This window comes from Oncorhynchus mykiss, chromosome 1 (genome assembly GCF_013265735.2).
Source record: "Oncorhynchus mykiss isolate Arlee chromosome 1, USDA_OmykA_1.1, whole genome shotgun sequence".
Lineage (NCBI taxonomy): Eukaryota > Metazoa > Chordata > Actinopteri > Salmoniformes > Salmonidae > Oncorhynchus > Oncorhynchus mykiss.
Genome location: NC_048565.1, coordinates 1,999,781 through 2,014,198, shown reverse-complemented (window position 1 = coordinate 2,014,198; position 14,418 = coordinate 1,999,781). Strand labels below are relative to the sequence as shown.

The 14,418-nt window shown below is 45.2% G+C and overlaps 1 protein-coding gene across 4 annotated transcripts in view; it reads right to left on the bottom strand.

The window, feature by feature from the left end:
• Positions 1–14,418, bottom strand: part of nme7 (NME/NM23 family member 7) — a 114,359-nt gene that overhangs the window by 84,486 nt on the left and 15,455 nt on the right. For all 4 annotated transcript variants that reach the window (XM_036941267.1, XM_036940834.1, XM_036941823.1 and 1 more), the window contains 2 exon segments: positions 8,929–9,095; positions 6,098–6,208 (listed from right to left, as the gene is read on the bottom strand). In XM_036941267.1, the coding sequence (XP_036797162.1) occupies positions 6,098–6,208; positions 8,929–9,095 (278 nt within the window).

Genomic DNA, 14,418 nt, shown 5'->3' with positions numbered 1-14,418 from the left:
CACAGCCATAACCTGAGCGGAAACCAGATTGCCTACCGGAGAGAATACTATAGACATCAAGAAAGCCAGTCAGTTCCACTGCCTGTTCACCCCGTTACCATCCAGAAGGCGAGGTCAGCACAGGTGCATCAAAGCAGGGACCGAGAGACTGAAGAACAGCTTCTATCTCAAGGCCATCAGACTGATAAACAGACATCACGAACTCAGAGAGACTGAAGAACAGCTTCTATCTCAAGGTCATCAGACAGATAAACAACCATCACTAACTCAGAGAGACTGAAGAACAGCTTCTATCTCAAGGTCATCAGACTGATAAACAACCATCACGAACTCAGAGAGACTGAAGAACAGCTTCTATCTCAAGGCCATCAGACTGGTAAACAGACATCACTAACTCAGAGACTGAAGAACAGCTTCTATCTCAAGGCCATCAGACTGGTAAACAGACATCACTAACTCAGAGACTGAAGAACAGCTTCTATCTCAAGGTCATCAGACAGATAAACAACCATCACTAACTCAGAGAGACTGAAGAACAGCTTCTATCTCAAGGCCATCAGACTGGTAAACAGCCATCACTAACTCAGAGAGACTGAAGAACAGCTTCTATCTCAAGGCCATCAGACTGGTAAACAGCCATCACTAACTCAGAGAGACTGAAGAACAGCTTCTATCTCAAGGCCATCAGACAGATAAACAGACATCACGAACTCAGAGAGACTGAAGAACAGCTTCTATCTCAAGGCCATCAGACAGATAAACAGACATCACGAACTCAGAGAGACTGAAGAACAGCTTCTATCTCAAGGCCATCAGACTGGTAAACAGCCATCACTAACTCAGAGAGACTGAAGAACAGCTTCTATCTCAAGGCCATCAGACTGGTAAACAGCCATCACTAACTCAGAGAGACTGAAGAACAGCTTCTATCTCAAGGCCATCAGACTGGTAAACAGCCATCACTAGCAGAGAGACTGAAGAACAGCTTCTATCTCCATCAGACTGTTAAACAGCTTCTATCTCAAGGCCATCAGACTGGTAAACAGCCATCACTAACTCAGAGAGACTGAAGAACAGCTTCTATCTCAAGGCCATCAGACTGGTAAACAGCCATCACTAACTCAGAGAGACTGAAGAACAGCTTCTATCTCAAGGCCATCAGACTGGTAAACAGCCATCACTAGCTCAGAGAGACTGAAGAACAGCTTCTATCTCAAGGCCATCAGACTGGTAAACAGCCATCACTAGCTCAGAGAGACTGAAGAACAGCTTCTATCTCAAGGCCATCAGACTGGTAAACAGCCATCACTAGCAGAGAGACTGAAGAACAGCTTCTATCTCAAGGCCATCAGACTGGTAAACAGCCATCACTAGCAGAGAGACTGAAGAACAGCTTCTATCTCCATCAGACTGTTAAACAGCTTCTATCTCAAGGCCATCAGACTGTTAAACAGCTTCTATCTCAAGGCCATCAGACTGGTAAACAGCCATCACTAACTCAGAGAGACTGAAGAACAGCTTCTATCTCAAGGCCATCAGACTGGTAAACAGCCATCACTAGCTCAGAGAGACTGAAGAACAGCTTCTATCTCAAGGCCATCAGACTGGTAAACAGCCATCACTAACTCAGAGAGACTGAAGAACAGCTTCTATCTCAAGGCCATCAGACTGGTAAACAGCCATCACTAGCAGAGAGACTGAAGAACAGCTTCTATCTCAAGGCCATCAGACTGGTAAACAGCCATCACTAGCAGAGAGACTGAAGAACAGCTTCTATCTCCATCAGACTGTTAAACAGCTTCTATCTCAAGGCCATCAGACTGTTAAACAGCTTCTATCTCAAGGCCATCAGACTGGTAAACAGCCATCACTAACTCAGAGAGACTGAAGAACAGCTTCTATCTCAAGGCCATCAGACTGGTAAACAGCCATCACTAACTCAGAGAGACTGAAGAACAGCTTCTATCTCAAGGCCATCAGACTGGTAAACAGCCATCACTAGCTCAGAGAGACTGAAGAACAGCTTCTATCTCAAGGCCATCAGACTGGTAAACAGCCATCACTAGCTCAGAGAGACTGAAGAACAGCTTCTATCTCAAGGCCATCAGACTGGTAAACAGCCATCACTAGCTCAGAGAGACTGAAGAACAGCTTCTATCTCAAGGCCATCAGACTGGTAAACAGACATCACTAACTCAGAGAGACTGAAGAACAGCTTCTATCTCAAGGCCATCAGACTGGTAAACAGCCATCACTAGCTCAGAGAGACTGAAGAACAGCTTCTATCTCAAGGCCATCAGACTGGTAAACAGCCATCACTAGCTCAGAGAGACTGAAGAACAGCTTCTATCTCAAGGCCATCAGACTGGTAAACAGCCATCACTAGCTCAGAGAGACTGAAGAACAGCTTCTATCTCAAGGCCATCAGACTGGTAAACAGACATCACTAACTCAGAGAGACTGAAGACTGAAGAACAGCTTCTATCTCAAGGCCATCAGACTGGTAAACAGCCATCACTAACTCAGAGAGACTGAAGAACAGCTTCTATCTCAAGGCCATCAGACTGGTAAACAGCCATCACTAACTCAGAGAGACTGACGAACAGCTTCTATCTCAAGGCCATCAGACTGGTAAACAGCCATCACTAGCTCAGAGAGACTGAAGAACAGCTTCTATCTCAAGGCCATCAGACTGGTAAACAGCCATCACTAACTCAGAGAGACTGACGAACAGCTTCTATCTCAAGGCCATCAGACTGGTAAACAGCCATCACTAGCACAGAGTGGCTGCCGCCTACATTGAGACCCAATCACTGGCCACTTTAATAAATGGATCATTAGTCACTTTAAATAATGTCACATTTAATAATGTTTACATATCTTACATTACTCATATCACATGTATATACTGTATTTTATATATATCTACTGCACGTTGCCGCTCGGCCATCGCTCATCCATATATTTATATGTACATATTCTTACTCCATCCCTTTAGATTTGTGTGTATTAGGTAGTTGTTGTGGAATTGTTAGATTACTGCATTGTCGGAACTAGAAGCACAAGCATTTCGCTACACTTGCATTAACATCTGCTAACCATGTGTATGTGACAAATAACATTTGATTTGATTATTAACAAGATTTTCCAACACTTTTGATAAACAGGGCAAAATAAAAATTGGCCTATAACAGTTAGGATCAGCTTGATCCTTTAAATAAGGACGAACTGTGGCTGCCTTCCAGCTCAGCCATGTGCTTCCTGTCAGTAACAACCACAGCATCAACAATAAGGGACATGGGCAGCTGTGAGGAGGAGGGGCTTCCTGTCAGTAACAACCACAGCATCAACAATAAGGGACATGGGCAGCTGTGAGGAGGGGGGGCTTCCTGTCAGTAACAACCACATCATCAACAATAAGGGACATGGGCAGCTGTGAGGAGGAGGGGCTTCCTGTCAGTAACAACCACATCATCAACAATAAGGGACATGGGCAGCTTCGAGGAAGAGGGGCTTCCTGTCAGTAACAACCACATCATCAACAATAAGGGACATGGGCAGCTTCGAGGAGGAGGGGCTTCCTGTCAGTAACAACCACATCATCAACAATAAGGGACATGGGCAGCTTCGAGGAGGAGGGGCTTCCTGTCAGTAACAACCACATCATCAACAATAAGGGACATGGGCAGCTTCAAGGAGGAGGGGCTTCCTGTCAGTAACAACCACAGCATCAACAATAAGGGACATGGGCAGCTTCGAGGAGGAGGGGCTTCCTGTCAGTAACAACCACAGCATCAACAATAAGGGACATGGGCAGCTTCGAGGAGGAGGGGCTTCCTGTCAGTAACAACCACATCATCAACAATAAGGGACATGGGCAGCTGTGAGGAGGAGGGGCTTCCTGTCAGTAACAACCACATCATCAACAATAAGGGACATGGGCAGCTTCGAGGAAGAGGGTTTAGAATGAATAGAACGGACGTCCCTATTCAAGTCGATGATGGTGTGCTGGTTGGACTGGCGGGGCCATCAGTTTACCAGTCAAATCGCCAGGGTTAGAGGTTCCAAGTTCATTCTATTCATCGTTTTCTACACCTTGCTTGTTTCAGCAAGTGGCAGCCGAGTTTCATCACGTTGTTATCACAGAAACGGACTCAAACGTTACGAATGCCTGTCCCGTCTTCAGTCGGCTGTTTGTTGCAATAAAAGGTTAGAACAGTCATTTTCATTTTCATGACAGTCTTTATCCCGAACTGTCGGTTACAGGGTTGTGCCAGCCCTAGTGAGGAGGATAGGATATTACTGGCAAACCACATGAGGCATCAAATTGCATGGTAATGTATTACAAACTCACCTCCGGACGGAAAGAACGTAGACAGAGGACAAACTATTCTTACACACAGACAACCTTTCTGCTTTGTTTGCAATCTAACACTGAGAGCCTTTTGCTGCCTGCTAACGTTATAGGTAACCTCACTACAGGTCGCCAGGTAATAACACAGCTCAGGTCCCCTGGCACGCCATATGTTAACAACAGGTAATAACACAGCCCAGGTCCCCTGGCACGCCATATGTTGACTGCAGGTAATAACACAGCCCAGGTCCCCTGGCACGCCATATGTTGACTGTAGGTAATAACACAGCCCAGGTCCCCTGGCACGCCATATGTTGACTGCAGGTAATAACACAGCCCAGGTCCCCTGGCACGCCATATGTTGACTGTAGGTAATAACACAGCCCAGGTCCCCTGGCACGCCATATGTTGACTGTAGGTAACAGCCCAGGTCCCGTGGCACGCCATATGTTGACAACAGGTAATAACACAGCCCAGGTCCCCTGGCACGCCATATGTTGACTGCAGGTAATAACACAGCCCAGGTCCCCTGGCACGCCATATGTTGACTGCAGGTAATAACACAGCCCAGGTCCCCTGGCACGCCATATGTTGACAACAGGTAATAACACAGCCCAGGTCCCCTGGCACGCCATATGTTAACAACAGGTAATAACACAGCCCAGGTCCCCTGGCACGCCATATGCTGACTGTAGGTAATAACACAGCCCAGGTCCCCTGGCACACCATATGTTGACAACAGGTAATAACACAGCCCAGGTCCCCTGGCACGCCATATGTTGACTGTAGGTAACAGCCCAGGTCCCGTGGCACGCCATATGTTGACAACAGGTAATAACACAGCTCAGGTCCCCTGGCACACCATATGTTAACAACAGGTAATAACACAGCCCAGGTCCCCTGGCACGCCATATGTTGACTGCAGGTAATAACACAGCCCAGGTCCCCTGGCACGCCATATGTTGACAACAGGTAATAACACAGCCCAGGTCCCCTGGCACGCCATATGTTAACAACAGGTAATAACACAGCCCAGGTCCCCTGGCACGCCATATGCTGACTGTAGGTAATAACACAGCCCAGGTCCCCTGGCACACCATATGTTGACAACAGGTAATAACACAGCCCAGGTCCCCTGGCACGCCATATGTTGACTGTAGGTAACAGCCCAGGTCCCGTGGCACGCCATATGTTGACAACAGGTAATAACACAGCCCAGGTCCCCTGGCACGCCATATGTTTCTGACATGTGTGAATAATCAAGCCCACCCCCTACCTTTGAATGGGAGGAGCTTTGGCACTTGGCAGAACGAGCTGTCTGTGGCACATATCACATTTCTCTCAAAATTGTATATTCCCATCTCTCACTCTATTGTCCTTCACTGTCACCCTCAGGAACGGAAAGATAGTCGTGGAATACTGGAACTTAGCTCTTTTCATACTAATGTAGCTTTACCTCAGAGTGACCTTCCGGGTAAAGGAGACATGGAGTTATGAATTGAGAAAAAGAAAGCTTTTGTTCTTTCACTTTAAAACACATCTCTGAGTGGGTGCAGCTCTAGAAATAGTAGCCCAGCAGCCCCAGGCCTGGGAGGCCATCTGACAACAAACCCTGTCATTAACACTGGACACATTACAGACTACAGCCATATGTAACTGAGCTTATTGACAATGCAATAATCATCAGCCCCACCTAGACAGTCACCTGCGTCTCTCAGCTGAAATAATAACTTTGACCTTTACCATGTCAGCTTTGTCATTTTGGCTTTGGTTAGGATCAGGTTGGCGTCATTGATCATCTGTAGAATGTCTCCCATCTTGTTGACTGCATCTGGTTTTATCATAGCAAGAGTTCTGCAGGAAAACAATGGGAGAGAGAGAGAGACAGACATGCTTTGTACATTGTGTGCCATGTGGATTGAAAACCTGGGTTTTAGTGTTCAGTACATCACATCTCTCACAACCAGGCAATATCTCAGCTGCGAGAAGATCACATAATATATAGTTTGGTAGCATCCAGAGGAAGGAAAGGTCTGATAAATCTAAAGTTGGATAATCCAAACTTAACCGTGTTTAACCACCTTCTTCACATGTTTCTGAAAATGTCAAGTTGGGAGTCCAAAATGACTCCGAGATACCTGAAGTTAGACACAGTGTTCAGAATATCCTACATTAACCAGAACAGCTGGTTGGAGTCCAAAATGACTCTGAGATACCTGAAGTTAGACACAGTGTTCAGATTATCCTACATTAACCAGAACAGCTGGTTGGAGTCCAAAATGACTCCGAGATACCTGAAGTTAGACACAGTGTTCAGATTATCCTACATTAACCAGAACAGCTGGTTGGAGTCCAAAATGACTCCGAGATACCTGAAGTTAGACACAGCATTCAGATTATCCTACATTAACCAGAACAGCTGGTTGTGAAGAATCAAATGATTTCTTAGAGAAGTACATACAAACAGTCTTGTCAATATTTAAATACAGGCAAGAATTAGTCATTCATTTAGGAACATGTACCATAGCTTTAGTTAACTTGTTAGTTGTCAATTTTTTATTTTTAATATAGCTAGTGGCTGTTTCAGTTGAATGGTTAGTTCAACCATTTGCTGTAAGGAGTTGCCCTGAATGAGGTGATCAGTCAGATGATCAGCCATCCGTCTTTCAGCTACTTTTCATACCACTGGAAGAATGCCTATAGGTCGGTCATTTTCCACCAGTGTTTAAAACAGGTAGCACTGCAGCAGACTTCCAAGCATTGGGGAAGAACCCATATTTGATGGACAGATTAACTAGATGTACAGGAATTCTGAATATTGGTTTATTATTATCCATGGGAGTGAGAACTGTGGTCTTGGTTGAAAATCTTTGTGCCAGTTCCCTGACAGAGTCAAAAAAAAAAAAAAAAAGTGGTGAATATGAAATTGGAGTCTTGAATTAGAATCCCATTAACCTAGCAACACTGCTCCCTTATATGGCTTAAAGACGTGTGAGAAACAAGCAAAAAGATACTGAGCTTAAATACTAAATAAATTACTGCACGCTGACCCACAAAACGTCTTCACTAGATTCAAAACATGATGTAGTTTCATAGGAATTTGCAGCTGTTGTTAATCTGCTAACTTCTGACATGCCGTTACTACGGCTGGAAAGAGAGCAGTTGAAGGATTACTCAAACATCTACGGATTGGTAGACACTATGCCTAATCTGTTTTGGGATTTGAAGTAGGGGAATATGTCAATCCCTCTATGTTTTTGTCTGACTTGTTGAGGGAGAGGTCAAAACGGTAGACGTTTGGGTGGTGGGTGGTGTGTTTACGGACATATTCAATCAATCCTTATACTGAATACAAATATAAGGGCAACAAGTTACAATTCATTAGGCCCTAATCTATGGATTTCACATGACTGGGCAACGGCGCAGCCATGCCCCCCCCAGACGATGCCACAGACGAAGAAGCCGGATGTGGAGGTCCTGGGCTGGTGTGGTTACATGTGGTCTGTGGTGGTGAGGCCGGTTGGACATATTGCCAAATTCTCTACAACGACAATGCCAATTGCACGCTCCCTCAAAACTTGAGACATCTGTGGCATTGTGTTGTGTGACAAAACTGCACATTTTAGAGTGGCCTTTTATTGTCCCCAGCACAAGGTGCATCTGTGTAATAATCATTGTGTAATGATCATGCTGTTTAATCAGCATCTTCATATGCCCCACCTGTCAGGTGGATGGGTAATCTTGACAAAACATAAAATGCTCACTAACAGGGATCTTAAATTTGTGCACAACATTTGAGAGAAATAAGCTTTTTTGTGCGTCCGGAAAATTTCTGAAAACATTTCTTTCAGCTCATGAAACATGGGACCAACACTTTACATGTTGCGTTTATATTTTTGTTCAGTATAGATCCGGAGTGGATATATTGGATCCGCGAACAGATTTGAATAGAAGAAGATTTCATACCCTCTAACGTTTTGTTAAAACTCTTGTTGTTTGCAAAAAAATTTTTTAAAAAATACAGAAAATGTTGTTGATGTGGTCACTAAAAAAAGCTGTAACTTTTCATCAGAATATGATTTTGTTCAAAACGCCAGATTTGAGTAGTAGATTAGTGAATGCTATAACGTTGTGTCTGTTGTTTCAAAGTGGACCAAAGTAGTTGATTTGTGTCAAGAGTTGCATTGTTGCATTTACAGTGAACGGAAAGTTGGATGTGACGATGTCACAATGAGGCCTTTTTGAAATCTTAAGGAAATGTCATGTAAGCGGATGGAGGACAAAAATATATTTATATATCACTTCAAAAGTATAAAAGATATTAAAAAAAAGTTGAAGACAAACAATATTCCGTATCCATCTGCAACGTTTTTAAAGTTTGAATGGCGTTTCTATCTTAAACGGTGTAGGAGGAGGGTTCCAGAGAACAAGAAGTATGTCGAAGACTTAGAATGGGGATGTTTGCTTTGTAAATCCCATTGATTATGTTCAGCTCATCAGGCCCCTTTGCTGGAATGAGGACGTTCTACAGAGATTTTGCACCACCACAGCAACATACATACAAACATAAATACCTCTCTTTCTTGCTGCCGAGCTTGTTTCCTGTATACTGGTCTCCATATCCAATCAGGTCGAGTTGACGGGAGAACACGTTCACACGGTTTCCAACAAACAGGTCCTCCTGGTGAAGCTCATCGTATTTGGTCCGCCTCAGGAAGGTACGCTGGTTCTTCACATCAAACTGGAAAGAAAACCAAATAACATTTCTAGCAGGTCCAAATAAAAGTAACACAAAACCTGAGTATTTCAAGACCTGAGCATTTCAAGACCTGAGCATTTCAAGACCTGAGCATTTCAAAACCTGAGCATTTCCAGACCTGAGCATTTCAAGACCTGAGCATTTCCAAACCTGAGCATTTCAAGGCCTGAGCAGTTCAAGACCTGAGCATTTCAAGACCTGAGCATTTCCAAACCTGAGCATTTCAAGGCCTGAGCAGTTCAAGACCTGGGCAGTTCAAGACCTGGGCAGTTCAAGACCTGAGCAGTTCAAGACCTGAGCATTTCCAGACCTGAGCATTTCCAGACCTGAGCATTTCCAGACCTGGGCAGTTCAAGACCTGAGCATTTCAAGACCTGGGCAGTTCAAGACCTGAGCATTTCAAGACCTGGGCAGTTCAAGACCTGAGCATTTCAAGACCTGAGCATTTCAAGACCTGAGCATTCAACTGAGGGAAAAAAACATGACTTGTTTTATGCAGAGAGACATGAGCTGATAGTTTCTTCAATAGAGTACCACAGTATGAGTCATAACACCCATAAAACCTAGTGGTCAAACAAGGAAATGGTTCCAATAGTTTTTTCAACATTCATTTTTCCCAAAGGGTACCTTAAAACACTTCAAATAAGGGCTGTGTTTCGTGTAGACTTACCCTGGCGTGATGTTTTGATAGCCTGGTCTGTGTTTCGTGTAGACCTACCCTGGCGTGATGTTTTGATAGCCTGGGCTGTGTTTCGTGTAGACTTACCCTGGCGTGATGTTTTGATAGCCTGGTCTGTGTTTCGTGTAGACTTACCCTGGCGTGATGTTTTGATAGCCTGGGCTGTGTTTCGTGTAGACTTACCCTGGCGTGATGTTTTGATAGCCTGGTCTGTGTTTCGTGTAGACTTACCCTGGCGTGATGTTTTGATAGCCTGGGCTGTGTTTCGTGTAGACTTACCCTGGCGTGATGTTTTGATAGCCTGGTCTGTGTTTCGTGTAGACTTACCCTGGCGTGATGTTTTGATAGCCTGGTCTGTGTTTCGTGTAGACTTACCCTGGCGTGATGTTTTGATAGCCTGTGCTGTGATTCGTGTAGACTTACCCTGGCGTGATGTTTTGATAGCCTAGTCTGTGTTTCGTGTAGACTTACCCTGGCGTGATGTTTTGATAGCCTGGGCTGTGTTTCGTGTAGACTTGCCCTGGCGTGATGTTGTGATAGCCTGGTCTGTGTTTCGTGTAGACTTACCCTGGCGTGATGTTTTGATAGCCTGGGCTGTGTTTCGTGTAGACTTACCCTGGCGTGATGTTTTGATAGCCTGGGCTGTGTTTCGTGTAGACTTACCCTGGCGTGATGTTTTGATAGCCTGGTCTGTGTTTCGTGCAGACTTACCCTGGCGTGATGTTTTGATAGCCTGGGCTGTGTTTCGTGTAGACTTACCCTGGCGTGATGTTTTGATAGCCTGGGCTGTGTTTCGTGTAGACTTACCCTGGCGTGATGTTTTGATAGCCTGGGCTGTGTTTCTTGTAGACTTACCCTGGCGTGATGTTTTGATAGCCTGGTCTGTGTTTCGTGTAGACTTACCCTGGCGTAATGTTTTGATAGCCTGGTCTGTGTTTCGTGTAGACCTACCCTGGCGTGATGTTTTGATAGCCTGGTCTGTGTTTCGTGTAGACCTATCCTGGCGTGATGTTTTGATAGCCTGGTCTGTGTTTCGTGTAGACCTACCCTGGCGTGATGTTTTGATAGCCTGGTCTGTGTTTCGTGTAGACTTACCCTGGCGTGATGTTTTGATAGCCTGGGCTGTGTTTCGTGTAGACTTACCCTGGCGTAATGTTTTGATAGCCTGGTCTGTGTTTCGTGTAGACCTACCCTGGCGTGATGTTTTGATAGCCTGGTCTGTGTTTCGTGTAGACCTATCCTGGCGTGATGTTTTGATAGCCTGGTCTGTGTTTCGTGTAGACCTACCCTGGCGTGATGTTTTGATAGCCTGGTCTGTGTTTCGTGTAGACTTACCCTGGCGTGATGTTTTGATAGCCTGGTCTGTGTTTTGTGTAGACTTACCCTGGCGTGATGTTTTGATAGCCTGTGCTGTGATTCGTGTAGACTTACCCTGGCGTGATGTTTTGATAGCCTGGGCTGTGTTTCGTGTAGACTTACCCTGGCGTGATGTTTTGATAGCCTGGTCTGTGTTTCGTGTAGACTTACCCTGGCGTGATGTTTTGATAGCCTGGGCTGTGTTTCGTGTAGACTTACACTGGCGTGATGTTTTGATAGCCTGGTCTGTGTTTCGTGTAGACTTACCCTGGCGTGATGTTTTGATAGCCTGGGCTGTGTTTCGTGTAGACTTACCCTGGCGTGATGTTTTGATAGCCTGGTCTGTGTTTCGTGTAGACTTACCCTGGCGTGATGTTTTGATAGTCTGGTCTGTGTTTCGTGTAGACTTACCCTGGCGTGATGTTTTGATATTCTGGTCTGTGTTTCGTGTAGACTTACCCTGGCGTGATGTTTTGATAGCCTGGTCTGTGTTTCGTGTAGACTTACCCTGGCGTGATGTTTTGATAGCCTGGGCTGTGTTTCGTGTAGACTTACCCTGGCGTGATGTTTTGATAGCCTGGTCTGTGTTTCGTGTAGACTTACCCTGGCGTGATGTTTTGATAGCCTGGGCTGTGTTTCGTGTAGACTTACCCTGGCCTGATGTTTTGATAGCCTGGGCTGTGTTTCGTGTAGACTTACCCTGGCGTGATGTTTTGATAGCCTGGGCTGTGTTTCGTGTAGACTTACCCTGGCGTGATGTTTTGATAGCCTGGTCTGTGTTTCGTGTAGACTTACCCTGGCGTGATGTTTTGATAGCCTGGGCTGTGTTTCGTGTAGACTTACCCTGGCGTGATGTTTTGATAGCCTGGGCTGTGTTTCGTGTAGACTTACCCTGGCGTGATGTTTTGATAGCCTGGGCTGTGTTTCTTGTAGACTTACCCTGGCGTGATGTTTTGATAGCCTGGTCTGTGTTTCGTGTAGACTTACCCTGGCGTAATGTTTTGATAGCCTGGTCTGTGTTTCGTGTAGACCTACCCTGGCGTGATGTTTTGATAGCCTGGTCTGTGTTTCGTGTAGACCTATCCTGGCGTGATGTTTTGATAGCCTGGTCTGTGTTTCGTGTAGACCTACCCTGGCGTGATGTTTTGATAGCCTGGTCTGTGTTTCGTGTAGACTTACCCTGGCGTGATGTTTTGATAGCCTGGGCTGTGTTTCGTGTAGACTTACCCTGGCGTAATGTTTTGATAGCCTGGTCTGTGTTTCGTGTAGACCTACCCTGGCGTGATGTTTTGATAGCCTGGTCTGTGTTTCGTGTAGACCTATCCTGGCGTGATGTTTTGATAGCCTGGTCTGTGTTTCGTGTAGACCTACCCTGGCGTGATGTTTTGATAGCCTGGTCTGTGTTTCGTGTAGACTTACCCTGGCGTGATGTTTTGATAGCCTGGTCTGTGTTTTGTGTAGACTTACCCTGGCGTGATGTTTTGATAGCCTGTGCTGTGATTCGTGTAGACTTACCCTGGCGTGATGTTTTGATAGCCTGGGCTGTGTTTCGTGTAGACTTACCCTGGCGTGATGTTTTGATAGCCTGGTCTGTGTTTCGTGTAGACTTACCCTGGCGTGATGTTTTGATAGCCTGGGCTGTGTTTCGTGTAGACTTACACTGGCGTGATGTTTTGATAGCCTGGTCTGTGTTTCGTGTAGACTTACCCTGGCGTGATGTTTTGATAGCCTGGGCTGTGTTTCGTGTAGACTTACCCTGGCGTGATGTTTTGATAGCCTGGTCTGTGTTTCGTGTAGACTTACCCTGGCGTGATGTTTTGATAGTCTGGTCTGTGTTTCGTGTAGACTTACCCTGGCGTGATGTTTTGATATTCTGGTCTGTGTTTCGTGTAGACTTACCCTGGCGTGATGTTTTGATAGCCTGGTCTGTGTTTCGTGTAGACTTACCCTGGCGTGATGTTTTGATAGCCTGGGCTGTGTTTCGTGTAGACTTACCCTGGCGTGATGTTTTGATAGCCTGGTCTGTGTTTCGTGTAGACTTACCCTGGCGTGATGTTTTGATAGCCTGGGCTGTGTTTCGTGTAGACTTACCCTGGCCTGATGTTTTGATAGCCTGGGCTGTGTTTCGTGTAGACTTACCCTGGCGTGATGTTTTGATAGCCTGGGCTGTGTTTCGTGTAGACTTACCCTGGCGTGATGTTTTGATAGCCTGGTCTGTGTTTCGTGTAGACTTACCCTGGCGTGATGTTTGATAGCCTGGGCTGTGTTTCGTGTAGACTTACCCTGGCGTGATGTTTTGATAGCCTGGGCTGTGTTTCGTGTAGACTTACCCTGGCGCGATGTTTTGATAATCGTGTAAATCTCTTGGACAAGGTGACTTTTTTCAATATATTGGCCTGCATTTATCCCCCCCCAAATGAAATGCTAATTACCTGCTAATGTGGCTATCATAAAGAACTACAAATACCATGATGATCTGAACGAGACTGACGATTTGAGGCAAAGGGAAGAATCTCTGAATTAACTATATAATGTTAGCTAAATGTAGTAAACAAATTGGCTACATTTCTTTAAATGGACTATTCTGTGAATTGTCTTGTGTAAGTTTTACATTGACACAATAACTGTTAGAAAAGGTGTCTGCTAGAGACCTGTAGGATCAATACCTGGTAGTAATGGTATCAGAGATGACCTGCAGGATCAATACCTGGTAGTAATGGTATCAGAGATGACCTGCAGGATCAATACCTGGTAGTAAAGGTGTCAGCTAGAGACCTGCAGGATCAATACCTGGTAGTAATGTTATCAGAGATGACCTGCAGGATCAATACCTGTTAGTAATGGTATCAGAGATGACCTGCAGGATCAATACCTGGTAGTAATGGTATCCGAGATGACCTGTAGGATCAATACCTGCAGGATCAATACCTGGTAGTAATGGTATCAGAGATGACCTGCAGGATCAATACCTGCAGGATCAATACCTGGTAGTAATGGTATCAGAGATGACCTGCGTATTCAATACCTGGTAGTAATGGTATCAGAGATGACCTGCAGGATCAATACCTGGTAGTAATGGTATCAGAGATGACCTGCAGGATCAATACCTGGTAGTAAAGGTGTCAGCTAGAGACCTGCAGGATCAATACCTGGTAGTAATGTTATCAGAGATGACCTGCAGGATCAATACCTGTTAGTAATGGTATCAGAGATGACCTGCAGGATCAATACCTGGTAGTAATGGTATCCGAGATGACCTGTAGGATCAAT